The 24751-nt window shown below is 40.2% G+C and overlaps 1 protein-coding gene across 2 annotated transcripts in view; it reads left to right on the top strand.

Annotated features, from left to right (window-relative positions):
- The window catches only part of LOC117414053 (regulating synaptic membrane exocytosis protein 3-like), a 32950-nt gene extending 9579 nt beyond the window's left edge, over window positions 1-23371 (top strand). Inside the window, exons 1-7 of one of the 2 annotated variants that reach the window (XM_034906438.2) lie at window positions 797-973; window positions 11119-11376; window positions 20272-20413; window positions 20993-21105; window positions 21710-21811; window positions 22446-22585; window positions 22923-23371. In XM_034906438.2, the coding sequence (XP_034762329.2) occupies window positions 11139-11376; window positions 20272-20413; window positions 20993-21105; window positions 21710-21811; window positions 22446-22585; window positions 22923-23135 (948 nt within the window). In that variant the 5' untranslated portion in view covers window positions 797-973; window positions 11119-11138 and the 3' untranslated portion in view covers window positions 23136-23371. Of the gene's footprint in view, window positions 1-796; window positions 974-11118; window positions 11377-20271; window positions 20414-20992; window positions 21106-21709; window positions 21812-22445; window positions 22586-22922 lie in introns of those variants that run through there. The other variant, XM_058997348.1, reaches the window with a different exon arrangement.
- Window positions 23372-24751: the final 1380 nt, after the last annotated feature.

Raw genomic sequence — 24751 nt, 5'->3', positions numbered from 1 at the left:
TTGTCGCAGTGGTTCGGGGCTTCCTGGGCAATCACAAGGCCGAAAACTATGTGGAGCTGGTTGAGACTCTGGTGAAGAACTACGGCACAATGGGCTGTAGGATGTCCCTCAAAGTCCATATCCTTGATGCTCATCTTGATAAATTCAAGGAGAACATGGGAGCGTACTCGGAGGAGCAAGGCGAGCGCTTCCACCAGGATATACTGGACTTTGAACGCCGCTACCAAGGACAGTATAACGAGAACATGATGGGAGACTACATTTGGGGGCTGATTCGTGAAAGTGATTTACAGTATAATCGTAAATCTCGAAAAACTACTCACTTCTAAATCTTTTGTAGTCATTTTTGTATTACTTTAGCATAAATACATGTTAATTTGGATTCATATGTTTTTTTTCTGACTTTATGTGAACGAAAAGACACAAATTCGCCCGTTTTCTCATTGGAAATAGGTACATTTCAAAATATCACTGTCTGGTCACAAAAGCAAAGTTTGTGGGGAATAATAGCCATTTTCTATACTTCTGAGGCATAAGCAATTAGGAAATAACACTTACTACCCAGGAACAAAAATTGTGTTACATAGTGTTATTATTATTATTATTATTATTATTATTATTATTATTATTATTATTATTATTATTATTAAAGTTGCGTCCCCTTTTCGGGTGCGCGGTTTGGTTCTTTTCCGATTTCTTTATAACTTCTTGCGCCTCGTATCGGTCTTCTGTAATGATAAGTGGGTCAGGTGGGTAACCATGGAGATGATTTCGCACGGAGGTAGGCTTTGCCAGATTAACACAGTCGCACTCCCTATCTCTCCCATCCACAAGGAAACTCGCTCTTGGATTTAACCAGGCTCTTTTTCTTTTGCACCCTCTCTGATTAAAAAAAGATGGTATTTTCCGTAAAGATAACAAATATAACATTGTAACCACATTCTCCCCTTTGCGATAACTACATTTGCTACCGGTAAGTCTTTAGTTTAAAAAAAAAAAAATTAAGTGTTTTTTCTTATGCTAGTAATATAATAAAATAAGTGCATGTATTATTATATTTATTAGCAAAAACAAAACCATTGCAATGTCTGTTGGATAGTTATTTTTTCACCGTTGCACGTTTTTTGTTTTTTTGTGTTGTAGTGCCGTATGCACATTGATATTCTGCAGCAGGAATGGTTCATTGGTATTCCTGCTAGAACGCGGTTGCTGTGTGCTGGGCTAAAATTGCCGTTTTTGTGCTTTTTTTCCAAGACATGTCTGCAGAACGAATTGGAAATAAGTACACGTTATGATGTTATAATTAAAACCTGTTGTCATGAGCTGTAGCATTTTGCGCAACTGTTGCGTTATGCAGTTTTTGCAATAGGTTGGATATACTCTGTGCAGGTGTGAAAAGCACCCGGCTTTTCTAATACTGCACCGCAATAATCACCAATGCTTTGTAGTCATTTTATTTATTTATTTATTTATTTATTTATTTATTTATTTATTTATTTGCTTGGCTTTGTAAATACAGTGGTAAGAATGCAGACGCAGACAATGTGTCCAATTTTACAGAATCTCATCGCATATATATATATATATATATATATATATATATATATATATATATATATAGAGATAGAGAGAGAGAGAGAGACAGAGTGAGAGAAAGACAGAGAGTGAGAGAGAGAGACAGAGAGAGTGTGTTTTGGCACATTTGGAGACGTAGCACAAGTGTTGTATTTTCTTTTTCACACACACACATGTGTATATATATATATATATATATAATATATATATATATATATATATATATCACTACAAATTTATCCTAATTCCATCTGATAAACAAATATAATACAGCCTGTCGCCTTTACTGCTCATGTCAATATGTCTGTTTAGATTATTTAACACATTTTATTCATATATTTAGATATTTTTGTAAATAGGTGATACATTATTAATACACGTATCCTATGTTGTACATGTTTTTACCACGTTTACAGATATTTGACATTAAAAAGAATATAATTAAATATGATTTGTTGATCATTAAGAACAGGTCAACTGGATATATTTTAGGGAAAAGAAGCATGTTGAAAAATATGTACATCATAGTTCTATTATAATAGTATAATAGCAGATAACAGTGTACTCCAGATTATGTCTGGAGTACATATAAAATTAACAAACCACTTTCTGTTTCTTTTTATTTTTCTCCGTGGGTAAATATTTTCAGCAGATTGTGGGCTGTTTTTAATTTAAATTGTATATTTTTTTTAAACTGCCCACCATTTTATTTCATGACAAACTGAATTATGCTTGTGCATAATTTCCCTATTAAAAAAAAACCCCCAAAAAACCCTGCAGATTTCTTCGTTTTGAAATGCACAAGTTTTACTGCCACAAGTAGCTGACACAGACAGCCCTGTAAGCAGAACCCATACTGAGCCGGGAACTCCTTATTTAGCCCTATCTGCAAGTTTTAAAGGGATGCACAACTGCTTAATCATCTAAGTAGATAGCTATTGAAAAATTGCCTAACCGCACAACCCCTAACCCTAACCTTACCCCAACCACCGTTGTGCTGCATTACCTTGTTTGGAAATGGCTGTGATACCCGAGAGAGATAAGTTAATACTTACCAGAAGCACATGTTTATTTAATGTGACATGATCTCGATAGAGATGTTTTTCTGCACATTCCCCATGTCTTATTCTTAACAGTGTCCCACTGTCGTTTTTATTATGATTATTTATCCTGTGGTAACAGTTTTCTGCATTCTTCCATTTCTTTATGCCTTCTGCACACTGTTAGTTTACATCCTTCAATGGTAGATTTAGCCGTAGCGACTCAACCCATCTTATCTTAGCTCAACTTCACAGGTTAATATACCTAAGTACAGTTTATAATCTAGTTTTACACTTACTTACCAAGTACCTAGGAGAAGGTCCTGTGTTGGCTGATCAGCATTTAGATACAGTGCCCCTATGGCATGGTCTAGCCTAGACCACAGTAAAGGGATATGGATCAGATGAATAACCCAGATGCATCAGCTACATGTAGAAGAAACATGAATTTACTTAAATGAGTAGGTCGAAGTGTAAATGTTTTTGTATAATCATGTTTTTAGTGTTTTTTTTGATGTGTATAATTACTGCTGCCTACCACTGGTCATCTTGCCTGGACACCCTTGTAAACTAGGCCTTGGTCTCAATGGGTTTATTCCTGGTTAAGGAATGAACAAATAAAAAATATATATATACTCCCACCCCCTTTAAATCCTGCCCATGACTACATCAGTGTGTGGTTCTGATTGCATCAATAGGAAGGTAAATATATATAGTTTAAAAACAGGATTGGAAAAACGTGATTTTTAAGTGGCGTTGGTATTTAAATAATAAATAAATAAATAAAAGGTTTGTCCTTCGTTAGTTATGAACAGCATGCGCATGTTTGTGAAAGGACAGAAACTTAAACGCAAGGCCTGTGAGCTGAACACAAGAAAGATTCATGAAAGTTTAATATAGAGTGATTTAAAGTACACGAGGCATTCTGTTCAAGAGATTGAACATTTCCTCCTGTCTAAGTGCAACTCAATTAAAAACCGACAGGGCAGGTATTTGATAGAGCCCACTTTTCTAATTCAGGCATTCAGTTAATGCTGTTACATTACAGCTTAGTGGCATTTAAACCCAATAAACCCCATGTATCCTAATTGACATATCACTGCAATAATACTCCCCATGTTGGTAATTGCCAGTTTTATAAACACAGTGTTATTGGAAGTGATCGCGGATTTTGTGTTGGTAATAATGGTTACGTTTCAGTGTAATCAATTGGACGTGGCTGCTGAATGACCACAAGCAGTGTGAACTTCTCAAGGTGAATGATTGTTTCTTATTTAAGTCTCATTCAACCCCCCCCCCGCAGCTTAATCAGACTGATCTTTAAATTTGACCCCTTAAAGGGTAAAACCTGAGGTTGGGTCACTGGCGGAAATAATTGACATCGTCTAAGCGCATTAAAGGCAGCTTGAACAAAATAAAGGTCGATTTTAGAAAATATAATGTATTTGACTTCTGTATTGTTTTGATTGATTAAGAAATCTCGGAATAGAGACAGTTGTATGCCAGTTTGCAGGGCCCTGGACTGATTGCACACTTCCTTTGAATATGTAAAGATATTGATGCACAACAGAGCTTTGTGTAAATAAATCACAGTACAAACCTCTATGGAGGATAGAAGTTACTCTTGTGAAAGCAAAATCAGTTCAGAAAAATATGGAAGCGAACTAGCAACATTGTGGTCTGCATCAAAAAAATCAAACACTGGACTGTGTTCATTTGGAAAGTAACAGTTTCTGGAAGGATTTCAAAGAACACTTTAGATAATTGCATTGAAAACCAAGATGTTTAACAGACCATATGCGAGTCACTTAGAGTAGTTGTGTCTGTATGTAAAATGCCTGACAGGGGTCTAGCTTAATGATGTAGCCTTTAGACCAGCCTTGTATCTGTTGAGCAATGGTCTGTCTTATACATTTTATATCTGCAGTGCTTTCCAGTGCACACAAATTACAGGTCTCATAGACTTTAGAAAGTGCGATTCTATGCACATCAAACTGAAACACACATTTTAAAATGGAATAGTTCATCTGAGACCCGTGCTGTTAATGGCTCTCCACCACCCGGATTGGATAGCCCTGATTTCTTGGGGTTTTAAACGGTGTCGTTGTTATGCAGACCCTCGCTTGATTAGTTGAATGCAGACTCCTTTGTTTGCTGGCACAGGCAGCAGGCGAGCACTCGTATTTATCAGCGATATGGAACATGGCAGGAGTCAGCACCTCTCCTTGTTCAATCTATCAGGCCTCTGGCAACCCAGTTCCAAACAGCAGTGTGCTGTTGAACTGTACATATTTAGAAAAGGGGCTTCATTTAACCTCTTCCACAGTGATTACCCAGAATTGCTGTTTCCCTGCCAGTGTGGGAGGTTTATTTTTAACAATTTAGCATTTGAACAAGCAGGCCTTTAATCATCAGTGGTGTTAAAAAAAAGCTTTTGCTGGCAAAAGAGAGAAAGAAAGAAAGAAAGAAAGAAAGAAAGAAAGAAAGAAAGAAAGAAAGAAGAGTTCAGAATGAATGTGTAAAATTGCTGGTAGAAATAATTACAAGTGTATTTTGTGTGCCTTGACAAGGCTTTCTCGTCATGTGCTTGTTGTATTTATTGATTGATTGGTTTTTTTTCAGAATGTTGTCTTACATGTGTGCTTCATAATTGTGACACAGTTTGGTTCTGCAGATATAGTGCATGTATATAACCATACAGAGTGATTAGTAGGGAGACTGTATATACTGTATATGTCAAGACAATACACTATATACTCTATTAACCACCAGATTGCTGTGACACTCTTTGCACAGCGGTTAAACCGCTTGCTTGACAACGTTTTTGAGCGGGGATGTTAAATTCACAAAGGCAGAATTGTTCTCAGCAAAAGGAAAGCTTCATTTGATCACTGTTTCGTTGGTGTCTAAAGCGATCCCCTTCTTCATTCGCGCTCGTTTTCCGATGCCTCGCGTGATTTCTGTGCTGTGTGCTTCTCAATGACTGGGGTATTAAAGCACTGCTGGAATAGACTGCCGTTCCTGCAAGACTGGAGGACGGACAGGACTGGATTGATGGCACTGAGCTTCCTGCCCTCAGCTGGGTTCTGGAAGTCTGGAAGTCATCACTGCCAGAGCTACTATTAGTGAAGATGAATGGATGCCCCCTTCCACAGCAGGGCTTGGTTGAGGCTGTTCATGGCTATCTGCACATCCCCCACATTCTCCATCCTTGAGGATGATATGCACGGCATTGTTTTACTGTAGATGACGATTTATTAAGCTGTTAAGGCTGTTCATAAATAATCAATCACAATGTGTTTACATGTTTAACATGCTTGTCTCAGACTGTCAGTTTTTTTGTGCATTATTTCAGGAGGGGAAATTTATCTCATTTTCATGGTCTTCCCAGGGGGCAGGATGTAGGAAGTAATCATTTAATTAAATACACCATTTCCCACTTTATAAACCACATGCATTTGCAGAGATAATCACTTTTAACTGATTTTTTAAAAAGCAACTCTTTTAATATGTGCTTATTACTGGTAAATGATAACATGTTATGCATAATTGTTTTTAATCCCCTTAGCATCATTTTGGCCATAATTGTCATGTTGTGATGAGCCATTTGCTCAGCATATTTGTGTTTTATTAATGGTGTTCTTCATCTCCGCTTTCAGGTGAATAATGGAAAATATTAGAACTCATTATCTGTCAAAAATGCTAACAGTAGTAATTCAGGGACACGGTAACAGCAATTTAAAATACAAGAAAGTCAAAATATTTGCATTTTCAGCCGTGCTTTTAGTTCTGTACTTTTGCTTGAGTAATTTTACCTGAAAAGCATTTTCTGGGACTGAGTAATTCTATCACTGCTAATATGAATAAGATGCAATGCAAATATCTAATTCTATACCGCCCTGCTCGGAAGCTTGTTTGAAACGGTAACCATTGTTCGGTTTCCTTCTTTAACCCAGAGCATCAAATCCTATTAGAATAATACCGTCACTAATTCAAATATAACTATGTACAGTGTGAACTAAAATATTTCCAAATATATTCATATGAATTAAGCATAATTTTTAATTAATGTTCATTCATCATGACTAATTAATGTTAGTGGTAGGTTTGAATATGTATCATGTTTACTTAATTTATATTTAATACAAAATTATATGCTATACGTAATGACATTTGAATTACAATAAAATGCCTTTGTTTTTGCTTGTTTTTATTCTGCAGTCTACCAGGATGGAGCCCTAGCTTTCTGCAACTTAAAAGACCAGAGCTTTTAGTTATTTTGCCTCCATGTTCTCTCTTTCTTTTCTGTGAGTGTTTGTCCTGTCGTGGTAAATGGATTTCTGCTGTCCGTTCATCTCTGCAGGGGGGAATGTCTTGCACTCTCTATTACAGACCGTTTGTAAATGTATTTATTAATACCTCTCTCGGTCAGAGAGGCGAGCCTCACACTCCACCTGAAGGGACGGCTGCTGCTTCAGTGTGTTAAGCTCACTGCCATGATTGATGTTTCTGTGGGTCTGTGGATAAATCGAGAGGCTCTGCAGCAGCACTGTACAAGGGGCTGCAGTCTAAGAAGCGTAGTGGGTGAACAGGCTCTGGCACACTGGGGCACTTTCTAATGGTTTATTTTTAATAAGTCTGTTTAATACTGTATTTATAACAGTGTGATTTTACTTGATTTCCATTTGTGCCCGCTGCTCCAGCTGCTTCTCTCTGCTGAATTTTAAAACAGTAACTTGGATCCAAACCTTATCGATGCGATCCAGGATTGATTTATTTTAACCTTTATTTGTAGCTCATACGTTAAATCCTGTGATTAGCCTGCCTGTCCTTCTCCATACCGTCTCAGCTTCAAGGAGATCTTTTTTTTGGAGTGATGGACACACCCTTGCACCCCCCCCCCCAAAAAAAAGAACATCAGCGACCGTTCTAAACGTTAACCGTAACAGCCAAGGCTGCCATTGAGTATTGTAGACAACATTTCTAATGTTTAACACTTGGTTGACGGTTGAAGTTTTAAACCTTTTAGCCTTTTAGTTCTGTCTCTTTTTAGCAGTCTGTTTGCCTGCCTGTCGGAATCAATCTTTCTAAATTTCCACAGGTGTGGGGTGTGAAGTGTGAAGGTTAGCTCTTTTGATGTGTCTTCAAAGGCATGCCATGCTGAGACCCCCCTAAGGACAGACAGTAGAAAGCTGCCACTGACCTTCTCCAGACACACTGAAGTACCAGGAGTGCTGGGACACTAGCATTTAGAGAAGCTGTTCTATTTATTGTGCACCCCTCCCCTCCACCACCTTTAAAAGAAAAACAACCTGGAGTTGTATACTATACAAGCTCCTAACCTTACTAGAGGCTAGTGGGACTATTGGTACTGCGATGTAGCAGCTCTACTAAGGATGGTAGCGCATAATGCATGCAGTTACAAGGCTTTAAAATCATTTTCCTTTGCACTTCAGACTACAGGGCATGAATAACCAGGTAATAACATTGTAATAACTATGCACTTACCTGCAGCTAATGTTATTACATTGCAACTACTGTGTTATTACATACACACGTTGCTTGATGTAATTATATAGACATGCAGTGGTACAGGCCATTTTCATGACATTACATAGATATTCCATAAGTGAGATAGAAGAGGAGGAACCATTGGTAACCCAGTTATTAACGTGTTATTACATGGTTCCGTATCTAATTACCTCATTAGAAGAATGTATTTCAAGCAAGTTCTTTATGATTCATAATAATTTTGTTTGTGACAGTCATTTAAAGCTGAAAAGGATCAGGATCAGGATATTTGGTCTCTTTCTCTTCCTGTAGATGACTGTCCATTAAGACATGCTGGGAGGGGGTGTCAAGTGCTACGTAATTAAATCATTTAATTAAATGCTGATGCCCTTCATTAAATTACATGCGTAACATGCGAGAAGCACACTGTGTACTTCTGTTAAGTACATGCTGTACAGTCATTCAGAGGAAGTGTAAGATAAGCACAGAGTAAGCCATGCCCTCGAGGGTATTTGATTTGGTGTCGTTCCTCCCGAGGGATATATGGAGCGTGTAATGAGCCACAACAACACCAATCTCTCTGCTTCCCCACGCTGGCTGAGATCTTGTATAAGACTTGGGTGAATGCACTCAGCTATTTTGCAAGCTGTGTGTTGGGTCAGGTGTGTCACGTTTATTGATCAGTGTTTTATTTGCTAATTTTATCAGGCAAGTCAATACTGCTTGTTTTTCTGTTAAATCCCTCTGCGTCTCATTATGATTGTGTCACTTTTCATTGCTTTGTTCCTTTGCTCCTCTGAAACTGTGTGACAGGTGAGTCACGCGGTTTCACGTTGGCTCAGTAAGTGAGTGGTGCATGAAAACAAGGTATTAGTTTCATTTTCTATTCATGTCATCACCAATGTGGCCTCAATACAGCTCAATACAGCTGTGGCCTCCATACAGCAATCACACATGCCTTCTCTCCAACTACATCTGGTACACCAGAGTGTAACCATTAACCTGTCCCCCTGCCACACTCTGCCCCCAATGGATGATAACTCTGATACTTTATACCTGTACCAAGTCTCTCTCTATACAATATACCCCTTAGCAAGTGTAATTCACTTTAAATGCTTCTGATCCATGCTAGGGCTGGACGAGAGCCAGGCTCACTGCTCAGTCCCAGCTTATTTTAATAATATGCTGCCTTGACTGGACTGCTAGTGCTGGATTGAAATCAGACCCCTTTCTAATCGGTTCCCCTCCTGCTCTCTGTTAAAGAGTTGCTAAGGGAGAGAACAGTAATTAATTTGAGATCAGAAACAGCTTTAATATTAGCGGCATATACTGGAAATTTACTGCAATGCGATCGGGGTAGATTCATTATTAATATATCAATTAGAGCTATTTAGGAACTGCAGTGCTAACGAATGCTTTTCATTTTAGAAGCTGCCTGGTGCACCATGGTGCTGGTGTGGCAGTACGCTGGTACTGACCTTTCCCCATGGTACTGCAATAGGTTAACAATGTGTATGGGTTCATATATGTCACTGTTTGCCCTGTGCTTACTGTAAGCTTGCATTGCTGTTAGCTATGTGGCGGCTAGCTGTTCAGCGTACTGAACGATACACAGTTTGACAAGCTGCACAATCTCAACAACTTACAAGAGCCCTCCAATCCTAAGAGATCTTGGGGGGAGTAGATAATCATATGCAGAAAGAAACCTTCTATAAAGCATCAGATCTAAGAGATGCATCGCTTCTAAACATCCAAGGATAATTATATTATGAATTCAGATATTTCAAGATTCTTTTAATCCACATTAGAGAGATTGGTATTTTGTAATATCTAAGGAATAATATTACAATAATAATTAATATGTGACGCAATCTAAATCTAAATAAATGACCTGTAAAATATTCAGCTAACATTGAATGACCCAGATTTGATGTAAAAAGTTTTGAGATATCTAGGGCTCTCATCACTAAACTTTAAGGACAGTTTTTAAGAATAATCTTTAAGAACTGAGCATTCAATGAAATTCTCTGAGGTTCAAAATTTGTATAAACTTGAAAAAGCTAAAAAAAAAAAAAAAAAGGTTGAATGACCTGCAAACCTGGTTTATTACAAAAAAAGAATTATTTAAAAACAGTCCTTATCAAAACATTACAGAAAACTATAAAGTGAATGGGTCTCGTAGTTCAGTAAGGCTAGATAATAACATTTTTGCAGATGATATGTTAGTGTAACTATACGCTCTACATTTTGATATTAAAACATGTCTGAATAATTTGCCACTGTATACATATGTATGCACATGAGCAATGCCGTATGTCATGCACCCTTGAAGGTGCCAGCCGCTGCTTAATCTTAATATTATTAAACTAGAGAAAGAGAAGAAGAATACCCTGGCACTTGGTTTCAGACAGCAATTTAATAAAGTTTGAAATGAGTGCTTTTGATCTCTCGGCCCAGCGTCTCCATGTCTGTGCCCCGGAGACAGGGAAATAAAACAACATTGTTCTTTCAGCTTCAATCACTGGCATGGCCTGCAATGAAGAGACTTGTCACCTTCTTCAAGCTTGGTGTGTTGGACAGAATGACACAGCTCTGAAATGAGGTTCCTGGGAAGATCGTAAAGCCTGGAAAGCTAATTTAATGATTTCATGAAGCTTGCTTGGGTCCTTCTGTGGTAAAAATCGATTGTCTGAAGAAACGTGCTGCTGTAAAACAAACCAGTGCATTTACATACGGAGGGTCAACTTGTGCTGTACACACCTTTGTAGAATTTGTGTACAAGCAGCAGTTGATTGGATTATAATCAACTGCAATCCGAAAGGCCTGCAGGGGTCTATGATAGAAAGCTTGGAGCCTCATAGTGACTTCTAAAAAGTACTGAATAATAAAACTATGATAACTGCACAATTATTTAATGCCAAAAAGAATAGAAAGTTAGTTAGTTTGTGAAATCCTCCGCCATTAACCCTATGCTGGTTCTCTGTCCTGGCAGGTCCCTCTTCGCAGTTCCAGATGTTTAACGGGGAGATGAGGAGCAGCGCAGTGCTCTCCGCAGCGGAGGCACGCAGTGTGATGCGCAGCTCCAGTATCAGCGGGGAGATGTACAACATGGAGAAGAGCAACGGGAGCCCGCCCGACGCGGCCGGCATCTCCACCAATAAGAAGAGGCGCTCCAGCCTGGGTGCCAAGATGGTGGCCATCGTGGGGCTGTCCCAGTGGAGCAAGAGCACGCTGCAGCTCAACCAGGCTGGTAAGGATCGTTGTGTACAGAGCTGCATCTGGGAATCACATGGTTTACCTGCAGAAGAGGGGGTGAAATAACAAGGGCTGATTAGCACAATGAAAACAACTTCTTGGTCTTCATCATACTATAATGACAAGATGCTGTATATATTTGCATTATAAATTATTAGCAGTGTTACTGTAAGCGTTTGAATACACTCTGCGTCACTGTATGATGAACCAAATATGATTTAAAAACAAGCAGCAGTAACATGAGTCCATTGAGCATATCAAGCAGTGCATTATAAAAACGATTCATTTTCTAATAAAACATTGCAAGGACTGAGTAACATAGCAAATAGTAACCCAATAGAAACCCTATGAAGAGTTAACTGCTAGCAGACTCAATGGAAATGCATTCAGGACCATGGACAGTGACAGTGCTTTGAAGTCTTAAAGAAACTACTGGTTATAAAACACAGCAAACCAGCTGCCTTACAAGGCAGCATTATCACCCTATGCAACTCTGTCTGTGCTATTTTTAGACAGTGGTTCTGCATTTATGACCATAAAACCTTTTGTTTTCCTGAATAAATCATTTTGTTGTTGTTGAATTTTCCTTTCCATACGGAAATAATAACAGTAATGAACTATAATTTAATATGCTTTGATGTGCTTGTACCATGGCACACCACAGTGCAGGTTCCTAAGCTTTAGTAATGTATACCCTGCAATGTCATAATCCTGTAGTAAGCAATACAGGGCTATGTTCATCTATTTAAAGAATGGTTTTTCAAGATCTTTTTTTATGAGACTGTTTTAGACTATTGATGGTTTCATTCACAACAATCAGTAAAGAATAGTTTCGTTATTCAAACTGTCAATGCTGCTTTTTATTATAAAGGTATTGGGAAAAGACTCAGTTTGGTTGATCACTCTTATCTGGAGAAAACATCACCCCCTCAATATTGTTTAGAACTACAGTGCCAATAGGTGTAAGTTCTGGTAAAGGTTGCAGTCTTTTTTCTTTTTTGCTTACATGAAGAATATGTCTACAAATATGCTATGGTTATTTGATTCTGTAGTTTTACTTTGTGAGGTGTTTGTTCGAAATTGAAGTGCATTCTCAAAATAATATTTTAATTTATCTCTGAAAACCGTTGCTACCCCCTCACCCCCAGACCTTGGCCCCCCACTTTCAAAAAGGCTCTGGCTTGTGTTATGAATGGTGTGTTATATGCATGAGGGTGTTGTTTTGTTAATATTCCATTAATCCCAGAGTGGCATCCTCAGAATTGCAGCTGGAAACTCATCTCTGTTTTGTATGTAATGTATTCTAAGATCACTTTACTACATATAATAGACCTTTTCAAAGCACTGACAGTTCTTAGAAAAATGAATCACGGATAAAACTGGCTGCTCTCTTTGGGGAAAAAAAACAACTATATGAGCAACAAATGAAGAGGGAGACAAGGGCAGGCTGCCTGGCTCCTGATACAATTAGCTTACCCTCACCTGTGCTTAATGTGACCGTGCCTAGTTTCAGAGGTTTCTTGAATGACCACGCAACCCCCTCTCCATTGCTGTACTTATCATTCCACGATGGACCCGATTCAATTAGGAAATTCAAAATCTAGATCTGTGCAATACACAGTTGATTTGGAGATTACTCCATGGCTACCTCAGAGAGGAGCCCTGCCACCTGGAGGGTGTTATGTCCATGTCCGGCATTTTTTAATTCCTTCAGCCCAACCAGGATCCCCTCATCTTGCTCTGTGGCCGCAGAACTCCTCCAGGTCGTAGATTACTGTTGTTTTGAGACCTTCCCCAGCAACACCGTAGTGGAAGTATATCGAGCTCCCACAAAGAACCAGTGAGCAATGACTTCCACGTGATCCCAAAGGCAGTAATGTGACATGATTCCCTCGCGGAAACCTGATAAGTGTGGAGATCAATCCTGTGTCCTCCCTGCCAGACAGCCTCCTCGTCAGCCCCAAAACAGAAGTCTCTCCTGTTGAGTCGCAGGTTATATTTATCTTCTTTAGGGGGGAGTGTCGTCCTTTACCAGGGGCACATTTTATCTCGCACCGCATTGCAATTTTCTCTAACTGCTCTGCAATCATCCTCACGAGTCGCAGTTAGCAGTGGCTCCATTGTGTGAGTCCCCTCCATGCATCAGTTTCTGTTCCTATGATTGCTGATATATTGTAAAGCTCTTTTTAACAGCATACCTCACCCAGTACAGCACGTGAGTGGCTTGGACTGAGATATTTGAAAGGAATGACGAATAAAGCACACTTTCCTGTATTCTGAGTTGTTTTCACATCAGCACAAGTATATTGCTTAAATTGGAGGTGAAGTTGTGTCAGAATAACTAAACCCTGTGGGCTGCAGTATAACGCTTCTTCGAGCAAGACCTGTTAACTCCTATCACTGACCAGTTAGGATTTTAGAACTCTTGTCATTTAAAAAAAAGAATAAGTTTACAAAGTTTGACTTTTCAAGTACTTGCACTGCTGGTTATATTCATTAACAAAATGAGTAAAAAAAAAAATAGTAAATGTAATGACATTTTATGGAGTTGATATAATAAACATGGAGCCTTTGAGGCCATTTTTTTAAAAATATGTAAAAACTATTTTAAAACCTGTATCTCAAGTCAAAAACTGAAACAATAAGGAAACGGTAAAATAATTGAGACACGTAGAAAATAAAAATGCTCTGTTGGTCCTTTGAAAAAATGTAGCGACAAGATCAGGAGTCTAATAATAATAACAGCTTATACTAAAGAAACACTTTTCCTTTTTTAGAACGCTCTGTCTTTCAAGATCAAAGACCTCTTCTTTTAGACTGGAAATTAGAAAAATAAGGACTGGAAATTCACAGCATTAAAGATGTCAAATAAATAAATATCGTTTTTATCACTTGTTACATTCCTTCAGCCTCCCCTTTTTCTTAAGGCAGTGAGATTTTTAGTGCATCTCTTTCCAAATTAGACAGGGACAGGTCAGGCTGAGGTAATCTGTATCTCTGCAGGGAGCTCAGATGTCCTTAGTTACAGTTGCTATGCTTGATAGAATCTTGCCATCACCGCTCTAGCCAATTAAAAGAAAGCGCCTTTAAAAAAAAAAAAATGTATAAACTTCTCATCATCTCCATTAAAAATGTAAATGCAATAAGGGCTTTTATGTATGTTTTTTTAAAATCTGAAACAGCATTATATCTGATTCCTTTTTACTTGAATAAACTGATCGTGAGCCTATGAAGCAGGGCTAAGGCCCTTCACTTGTAAATATTGTATGTGACTTTTCTGTTGTAAGTAAAGTCTTTATTTTGGATAAGTTTGGCAGGTATGGGGTTAAAATCCCATCCCTGCCAAATCCAAGGGCAGAATGTGGCCAGGTGTTGACAATTGATTGATTGGATGGTTGTCAATCAGCCCTGGCCACATGGTTTGTAAGAGGAGCCCGATTCTGGGTTGGATAGTTTAGGGAAAGGACTGGGAGCAGCAGGGTGTTCTTCGTGGCACTGTGAGAGCTGGGAGTTTTGTCTTGTTTGTTTAAATCATTAATAAAAGTGTGTGTGAAGCACCGAACTGCAATCGTCCTCCTCTCTCTGCTGTTCCTGCTGCTAGTCAGCCTTGAAACCCCTTTGATGTATGAGTGGTTAGCCCTGCTGCCTTAGCTGAGAATGCTTTTATTTTATAAAGGACATTTCGTACAGGGGTGCCAAGCAAGGTTTTAAAATCACTAGCCACTGTACATAAATGCATACGATACAGAAAGACCCAAGGTATAAATTAGTGGGTATGTTCAAGCAAGTGTCTGTCCTGGTTGAATTTATTTGGATTGTGGGTCACTCTGAATAAGTGTGGCATGAGTCGTGAAGGCATGTTTACAGGAACTGGTTTGAACTGGGAAAGAATTCAACGGGTGATCATTTATCAGTGCACACTCTGATAAAACCTGTCTGTAATGTCACAGCTAGCAAACACACCAGAAAAAAAGCAATCAGACCATTAATACAGTTTTATTGAAATGATTCTGATAATGGGCATCAGCATATTTCTTTGACCTTTTGTTCAGAGAGAAGGGAGAAGGCAGCAGCATGTTGTTCTGTTTCCCTGGCTGACAGGGACTGGCGTGCGCACTGAAGCAGTTGGGGGGGGGGGGGGGGGGGGGTTACTAGCGGCTGGCAGAGACAAGGTTTCCATAGCAACCCAGGAACAAAATATAAAATATAAAGAAAGAACAGGAAGGCGGCAACACAGAAGAGAAGGAGCAGACCACAGCCCCAGACACCAAAATGTAAAAACACAGCCTGCAAAAACTAAAGAAAAACACTTTTGGATCACAGTGTTTTGCACCCTGGTGTGCAGTTGAATTTCTGTGAGTGGCACTGATGCCTACAAAACCCTTGTGTTCTCTTTCTCCCGTAGACCACTCTTCATCCTCTATTATCCAGCCACTCCCTGAATAACTCCTACAAACATAATCAAATCTCAGACACTGGGAGCACTTAACCGATAGGCATTTAAACATGCACGTTAAAACAACTGTACTCTGCGTTGGACAAACGTTTACGGCAGTACGCCATTGTAAAAATACAGCAAAGTGCAGTAAAGCATGGTAAAAGGGTAGCGGGAACATGACAGAGCGCAGACGAGCAGCATAGCAAAAATTCAAGTGCAACTTTTACATAGCGGAGAGCTGCCCTAGAACCCCAGCCCTTTTCCCACCAAGCCTCAGGATATCAGACAGAAAGATACAACACCTTGTTATTGATCCTCCAATTAGTCTCCATGACTGTGAGGGTCCTGTCTCTGCTGCCTCTCCTTGCTTTCAGGTGTCTCCTGAGAGTGCTGAAGCATTGAGGGTCAAGCTGCAGACATACCGGTATTATAGATATGTGTCATTTCAATAATGCATACTATTCTCCAACAGAGGTGTGCAGTTTATTTTTTAAAATACCATTCTCTGTAAACTAGCCCTTTGTAACATTGATGCCTTGATCATTACAAATATAGTTACTGAAGTACTGTGCATATTTAGCATGACCATACAAACCATCAGCATACACTCTGATATGTGTGTGATTTACATTCTATATGCATGGCAGGCTGTGCCACCTGGCAGACCCCCTGAATTGGCTACTAGATGCCGATATTAAAGAGTGACAGGACAGGGTTAATTATTGACCCCCCGTTTTCCCAGGATTATTGGTATTTTATTTGATATCAGTCAGTATCAGTGCAGCTGTCAGTGAAACCTGTGCTTTGCTCCTTTGTGAGCGTGCTGGTTTACCCAGCACACTGCATTGATCAGCTGTCAGTTCTGTTCATCACAGCTCAAGCTGCAGTGTTGGTTCAGTTTGACATGTTGCTGGATAACAAAAGCATAACAGTGTGACTCTATCTTACAGCACTTACAGTGAGTGTCTGGCATCCAGCAGCATGCAGCTTGGTTTCCAGTTCTGACAAGTTTAGAGGAGAAAGAAAAAAAAAAAATTGGATACCGTCCGTAGGGGTCCTGCTGCATTGCAGAAGAAATTGCCATGGCAACAGATGAAGAAAGATGCTGTTGAAACCTGAGGTTAAACTGGGAAGAAACAGCTGTTTTTGCAGCCTGCTCGACGGTGTGCTGTAGTAATCTAATAGGCGGCAATTAGAGGGCTAACCAATGTTTTCAAACCCAGTTTATTATCAGCACTATCAACAGTATCTCTGGTCCCCCTTTCCTTCTGTTGAAAAGCTTTCGATTCTCTGCTTGTATTGAAGATATTTCAAAGACAGAAGAAGCTGTAGGAGGTGTCACTGCTTCCTGGTACTCAATCCCTTCCTGCTGTCTTGCTGTAATCTGATCATGTGACTGATTGGATACCAGGAAGAACCAGGCGGATTTTGTTTTGCTGCACAGAGCTACTGTAAAAAAGAAAAACGAAGAACTAACAGGTCTTCTAATAATAGTAAAAAGGAATACTTTTAGAAGAATTCCATTTTAGAACCTTGGTGAGCACTCCTTTATGTCCTTCTCAGTTCTTTCTTTGTGGTGTGGGGCAGACATAATGTGAACAGGTTCTCAAAGCTATTAGCAAGAGCTACCCAGTAATGGAAAGGCCTGGCCAGATGCAGATTTTGGGAAGGGGCCCCTGGCAGCCCTAGGCAGGGATTTCTACAAGTAGAGTGCATGGCAATGAAGGTGTGGCGGCTAAACCCTTCGCACTGTTAGCGCATTAGAAAACCTTGAATCTGGTATCATACATTTCAGATGTTATCCCTTATTCTTTAATGTCCCCTTCTTCTTCTGTGTCATTCTCATAGTGGTCTTGGAATCACTCCAACACGGTGTGCTTTGACTACAAGGCTGTGTTTTAAGATGCTCTGCCTACAAGTTCAAGAGCCATGTAACACAGGTTTGATAAAGAGTCTTTAGAGAAGAGCCAATTTGACTGGGGAGAACAAAGGTGCTTGTAAAGCACACAAGGTTTAGTTTTGTTTATACTCTGAGTATAGTTTTGTATACTTTTACTTCATGAGATGTATGTTCGAAATAAAAGGCTACACCCTCACCCCTCTATGCCCCCCCAGGCTACACCTTCACCCTCTCCATGCTCTCCCCCGGGCTACACCCTCACCCACCCCCTACTTTTTTAAAGGTTCCGGCACCGTTGATCTCAACCCAGACTGAGTTTAATTATTGGCAGATATTCTGGGAAGCGCTGCGCTGTGAGTGGAATTTTAATAACGGAGATATTTCTGGAGACGAGAGCTGAAAGGCACAGAGAGAGAGAGAGAGGGAAAGAGAGAGATAGAAAGAGACTGAGAGAGAGAGATCTGATCTTTTATATGATCTGTGTTTTTATATGTTTGGGAGCATTTATGTAACTGTTTACATTTTTTATTGATTGTACAAATATTTCAGGATGTTTCAGACAAACGCCCTTGTTCAGCTGAAACATCCTGAAAGAAATAATACGATGGGGCACTTTGTAAGCTCTGTTTCTCTGGTGGTTGGAGACACAGCAGACCAGTAAAACCCACCCCCTCTAGTGTGTCATTGCTTATATATATTCCACAATTGTGTCTTTGATTGGGTAGTCTCTGTAAGTCGCCTTTGATAAAGGCATCTGCTAAATAAACAAATAATAATAAACAGTATACAAGAGCTGCCTGTTGTACAAGCAATATTAGTGTAATGAATCCAGATTTTGAAAAGCAATTCAGTCTATCACGACCGATCTGCAGCAGCAAACTACCAGCCATGCTTAACATGTCTAAGAACGACGTTCCCTTTCCCCGGTATAAAAGAACCAGTTTCTCTAGAAGCAGTAATGTGATGGATTTGTAACTGTGCTTATTAGCTTGTTAACATTCTAAGAGGCTGCGTTCTGTTTCCGTGATCAAAGCTCCTATTAATAACGTGCTCGTAACGCAGTCCAGTGCATTGCCATGACAATGTACTGATAGAGCTGCCAGAAAGACACACGGAAACAAAGGTGGACAGAGGGTGGGTGGATGAAGATCTATTTATAATGTCTGCAGCCGAGAATATCTTGAGTTAGTCACAGAGCTACTCGGGAACGTCTTGACCAGGGTTACATAAACAATGCGAAGTCTAGCGATCGAAAGAGGAGCTGAATAATTCACAGGTGCACAACGAGTCATGTGGTGCAGAGTGTGTTTTTAGTCGAGTATTCTGGGTTTCATTTTCATTCTGCTAGTGTACCCTTGAATTTTTGGTGTAAATTGGGGGGCTGTACAAGTAATGGAGGGGTTATGCATTTACTTAAGCCTATACATCTATGTGGAGAGCTGTGTTCTCAAACATCGATACTTAGAAAACAAATGTGGCTTCGCACGGCTGCAGAATGCAACAGCAGAGTCAGAGTGAACCGGTGACTGCTGACGGACTGACATCTGCTTACTCCTGACTATTTCATCAAAACCGAACAGTTGGAACCGGACTTCAAAGGTATATTTAACATTTTTAATGGAAGAGACTGATTTCAAAAAGACCCAGCTGTGATCTAAGGGCTCGGAGAGTTGTTTTCCTTCCACTGTCACCCCCGGATGGACGTTCATTTGAAAGAGCAGTTAGGAAGAGGTGTTGGGGTTGGGGGAAGGGGCATTGGGAATGTGCGGTCGCTTTTCACCGCTCCAGGTTCTACCTCACTAGGAGACGCGAGTTTGGAGGTCTCAAATTACAAATTGTTTCAAGAAATTTCACAGCTCAGGCCTCAAACAACTCAACGGGCCCCTATTCACAAACGTGTCCCTTGTCCGCTGCTGTGAAAATAAACCCCCCTCTCCATCACTTCTGTTGTTAATATGTACTACCCCAGGGGTCTCCAGCCCTGCTCCTGGAGAGCTGCAGGGTCTTCTGGTTTTTGTTTCAGCCGAGCTCACAATTACTTAATTGAACCAATTATTGGTTTAATTAGACAAGATTAACATGAGATCCAGATCTTTAGCCATTGATGATGTAAAGACATCTATACAAGCTGCAGGATTGGGGCTCTCCAGAACCAGGGTTGGAGGCCCCTGTACTACACTGACATGCACAAGAAGTTGTGTACCATTTTGAAATCCATTATTTCGAATACGAAAACTAAAGTGCAGAAGTTGACAGCCAAACTCAACTGGGTGGAATCAACGCTTCTGTGCGCTCGTCAATCCGATTGAAGCCCCAGCCCGATTCCAGCTCCAAACTGGATTACTGTGCATGCAGAGTTTAGAGAGGGTTTGGGATTCCTGAAATAGGAAGCGTGGATCCCATTAGATTTGGCATGTGTGAACAGGGCAGCGGTCGAGAATACCTCTTTCAAAAGGGTTATGGACATTGACGTGACTTGCTGATGAAGGAATGGGTAAGTAGTGCCTGATCATACCCTGTGGTGGTATTGACCCCCTTCTCTCCCCGTACAGATGGAGGCACAAAGAAGCTCCGCAGCAACATCCGCAGGAGCACGGAGACGGGCATCGCCGTGGAGATGAGGAGCCGAGTCACCCGGCAAGGCAGCAGGGAGTCGACTGACGGCAGCACCAACAGCAATAGCTCGGAGGGCACGTGAGTGCTCGCTGACTCTCAATGCTCTTCATTGCAGACTGGAGCCAGTCTGCAATCTGATTTGAATACTGAGAAAGGTTGCATGAGCAACCAGAACATCCCGTATAAATGTATATGTTTTCTGCATGTCCATGAGAGCAGGGAATTAAGTTTTCCGGAGAGCAGGATGTAGTGAAGTCACCCGAACCTCTGCACAGAATGTCAGATTTTTGTTAGATTTTTTTATCGGTAAGGATATACCTCAGCATAGCATTTTGAGATTATGAGAAAAGTCCTGGTGACCCACTTTTCATCTGTCCTCTGATGATTAGGCTGTATCTTCAGACCGTTTTCCCTGAATTCGATGAACACTACAATTACATTATTTTAGGTTGTTAGTACACGTACTGTAAATTTGCAATAAACAACGTCTATGCACTTTTTAAAAGCTACAGTAAAGTGTTATTAATGCCCCTTTGATTTAGCATTTGCCCGCCAGCGGTGTTGATGTTTTGCTTTGTAAACCTGTGATGCTTGTACATATAGAACTATCCATAGCTGGTAGTCCTGACTCACTGTGTGTCTCTGGGTGCCTCCCAGGTTCATATTCCCTACAACACGCCTGGGAGCGGAGAGCCAGTTCAGTGACTTCCTGGACGGTCTCGGCCCCGCCCAGATCGTCGGCCGACAGACGTTAGCCACGTATCCAATGGGTGAGCTGTGACACTTTTAGTGCTGTAGATTTACTCGTTTTGTTGTTTGGTTAATTAAATTGTACGGTATATGCTCTGAGCTGCACCTGGTTGTAAGAATTATGCATTTAGCTCGCTGCTTATTGCTGGTGTCCTTCAGTACACCTCCATATGTTTACTGGAAACAGCATTGCAACGCTAGGGAATGGAAATTTTGATCTAAAACAGATCAAATCAGATTTATGCTTTGCAGTTCAATGTATTTGTTTTACATTTTTGGTACTGTCAGTCTGGTTAGTTTCTCCCTCTCTCTTTTAGCATTATTTGAATAAAATGTAGTAGTATCTAGCGCCCTCTGCTGTTTCATGTCAAGCTTGCATCGTCCAAATGTGTTTTACAAGCTAGGAAATATATTGCAAAGTAAATGGATGCCATCCTGCCAGTAAGCTAACATTTCAAGAGATTCACGTGCCTTTCAATTACAGAGTTTTAAAAGCAATAACTGTACACAGTAGTTAAAATGCAAGCTGGACTATATTGCAGCATGAGCCAGTAGCTTCAGGAATTGTTCATCACCAGACTGCGATACAAATTTTAAAAAGTGTGATGGTTGTCCTGTCTCTAGGCGATGTCCATGTTGGGATGGTGGACAGGAATGGACAGCTGGAGGTGGAGGTCATTCAGGCCCGCGGTCTCACCCCGAAACCAGGCTCCAAATCAATTCCAGGTGAGCCAACGCTGCTTGCTGTTTGTATAGCCTTTAAAAACGATGTAGAGTCGGCTGTAAATCTGCGTTTAATAGATTAAACACTGTGCAGATAGTCGTTTACTGTTTAAACCATCATACATATCTGAAATAAAAAAATAGACTTGATATAGTATACATAATAAAAAAAGTAGACTAAGTAATTAATTTGTGAATGCATTTAATTTGGTTTATTTTGTATAAGGACATTATAATTAACTAACCTAGCAACTGGCAAGGGTTCTCATTCATGGGTGGGAGCTGGGGAAGAAAGGTACATGGAAGGAGCCTTAGAAGAAGAAGGAGGCATTATCATGTTGAGCATGTCAGTGTTTTAATGCTGCGGTCCTCGTTCTCTGTTATTAATAAGTTATCAAGCAGCATGAGTCCTATAGAAGATAAGTGTCTACATTAAAGAAGGCAGATTGTCAGAGTGTTTCTCTACTGCACTGAGACTTCGTTTATTACCTTCTGCTACAGATGCAGCAACAGGCAAACAAAGAATGGCTTTTCCACTTGCGATAGAACTTTAGCTCCAGTTATTCAGAGCGTCCGTATCTGTGAATACCAGGAGATGACATACTGACCCATATTGAACTGCTGTCTCGTCTCCCAGCTGCCTATGTCAAGGTGTATGTGCTGGAGAACGGAGCCTGTCTGGCGAAGAAGAAAACCAAGCTGGCCAAGAAAACCCTGGACCCCGTCTACCAGCAGACTCTTCAGTTTGACGAGAGTCCTCAAGGAAAAGTGTTACAGGTGAGCTCCATTTACCTGTTTTCTATCGGAACAAAAAACTGCAAACGTGCAGGCTTTTTAATAATATATATATATATATATATATATATATATATATATATATATATATATATATATATATATATATATATATACAGTATATATGTTTGAAAGCAGGTATCACTATAGTGTACACAAAAGGTTTAAATTTTGTACAAAAGCCCTTCTTCAGCTGTGTGTGTGTGTATATATATATGTGTGTATATGAATCTTCTTTGTTATTGCTAAAACTCTTTATATTTTTTCAATTCCTCTCCTTCTCCCTCTCCCTCTCCCTCTCCCTCTCCGTCCTGTCCAGGTGATTGTGTGGGGGGATTACGGCCGGATGGACCACAAGTGCTTCATGGGGATGGCTCAGATCCTGCTGGAAGAGCTGGACCTGTCCAGCATGGTGAGTGGCTGGTACAAGCTGTTCCCCACCTCCTCCCTGGCTGACTCCACCATCGGGCCCCTGACCCGCCGCCTGTCCCAGTCCTCCCTGGAGAGCTCTACCAGCCCCTCCTGCACCTAGAGACCCCCACGGGGGGCCGAATCGGGGGGGGGGGGGCACTGTGCAGACCACCTCCTCCAGGGGAGGGAGGATCTCTGCTCAACCAGCGCCAATCCACAACAGAAACAGTGTGTCTGACTGTATGTGGCTCTTTTCTCTATGTTTGTGTCCATGTATATATAAAGCACAATGGGTCTCATCTCAATCTGAAGCGCAGAACCCAAGGCAACAGATGCTTTATATATACTGCATATATATACTGCATATATATATATATATATATATATATATATATATATATATATATGTATATATATATATATATTTACAGTATGCATATACATATACATATCTATTTTTGTATATAGTGTTTATTCAGTATATAAATCTATATATATGTGCTCTCTATATATAGTTTTTTATATACTGTATATGGTAAATATGTATATGAGCTATATGCATGTATATGTAAAAAAACATTGGAAAAGAAGTACATGGATTTACACCAAAGCAGAAGTATAGCTGGTTTTAACGGCGGCTTGACAATGGTTTTGAAGCTGCCCATGCTAATGTGTAAAAGAGGACCAGGGTTGTGGAGGTGGGGTGGGGTGGGGTGGGGTGGGGGTGACTTATGCTTTGGTGTAAATGTAAACTGAATCCATCAAATCCAAATCGCGCTGAACAAAAAGAGCAGATGGAATAATTATCTGTGTCCTGTTAGCTGTACATACAGATTACAAAAAGCCTAAAAACAAGCTGAAGAAAAGACACAGACTATAAATATCGTTTCCATGGTTACGTTCTATATGAACTGATTAAGTGCTGGTGAGTGTTTTCACTCCTTCTGAGAAATGTAGCATTCCTTTTTATTGCCAGCCGCCCTCTGCACAACCCTCTCCGCTAGCAGGAAGTCCTAGATCACTGGCTTCCTGTTGTACATCTATCCATATTAATTCCCCGAGGGGAAACGCAAGCATTGACAACATAGTTCCTACTTAACTTTCATTTCAAACCCTGGACTGATTACCCTGCATGCCAAACCTTGAACAAACAAACAAAAATGTTATTTTTTTAAAAACCAAAGCAATTATTATTAAATGAAATATGTAGCAGATAGTCAAAGGCAGAAGACGTCATTGACTCCAATGGAAATGCAAAAAAACAATGGATTAAAAAGAAAAAACAAAACGAACAAACACCAGGACAGAAATGTCTGGAAATCAAATGGATGTCTACCGATTGCGTATATTGCAAATATGATTTACTTTTAACAGTGTGTTATTTAATATGAGCATACTGAAGCACCCACGAGATGTTTAGCCTGCCTCCAGTACAGCTCCCCCATCACCTTTCTTGGTTGTTGTTTTAAGATTCAATTCTGATGCCAGAGCCTTATCTCCGAGACTCTTAAGAGCTACAGCTGGACATGCAGTCTGACTCAAAATCAATGCTGTAAAGGTCTCCAGCTTCACACCAGATATCTTTGTGGGTGTCCTACCGCCTGGTCCCCCCCTCCGCCCAGCATGGACACAACGCTCCGAGCTGAGCTCAAAGGAGTCCCAACCTCTCTTCATTCGATTCCTTCAAAACGGAGGCACGATAAGCAAGCAAAAAAAAAAAAAAAGAAACCAGGACTG

The sequence above is a fragment of the Acipenser ruthenus genome, chromosome 23, assembly GCF_902713425.1.
Source record: "Acipenser ruthenus chromosome 23, fAciRut3.2 maternal haplotype, whole genome shotgun sequence".
Taxonomy (NCBI): Eukaryota; Metazoa; Chordata; class Actinopteri; order Acipenseriformes; family Acipenseridae; genus Acipenser; species Acipenser ruthenus.
The sequence above is the reverse complement of the archived record's forward strand: the minus strand, read 5'-3'. Positions and strand labels throughout refer to the sequence as shown.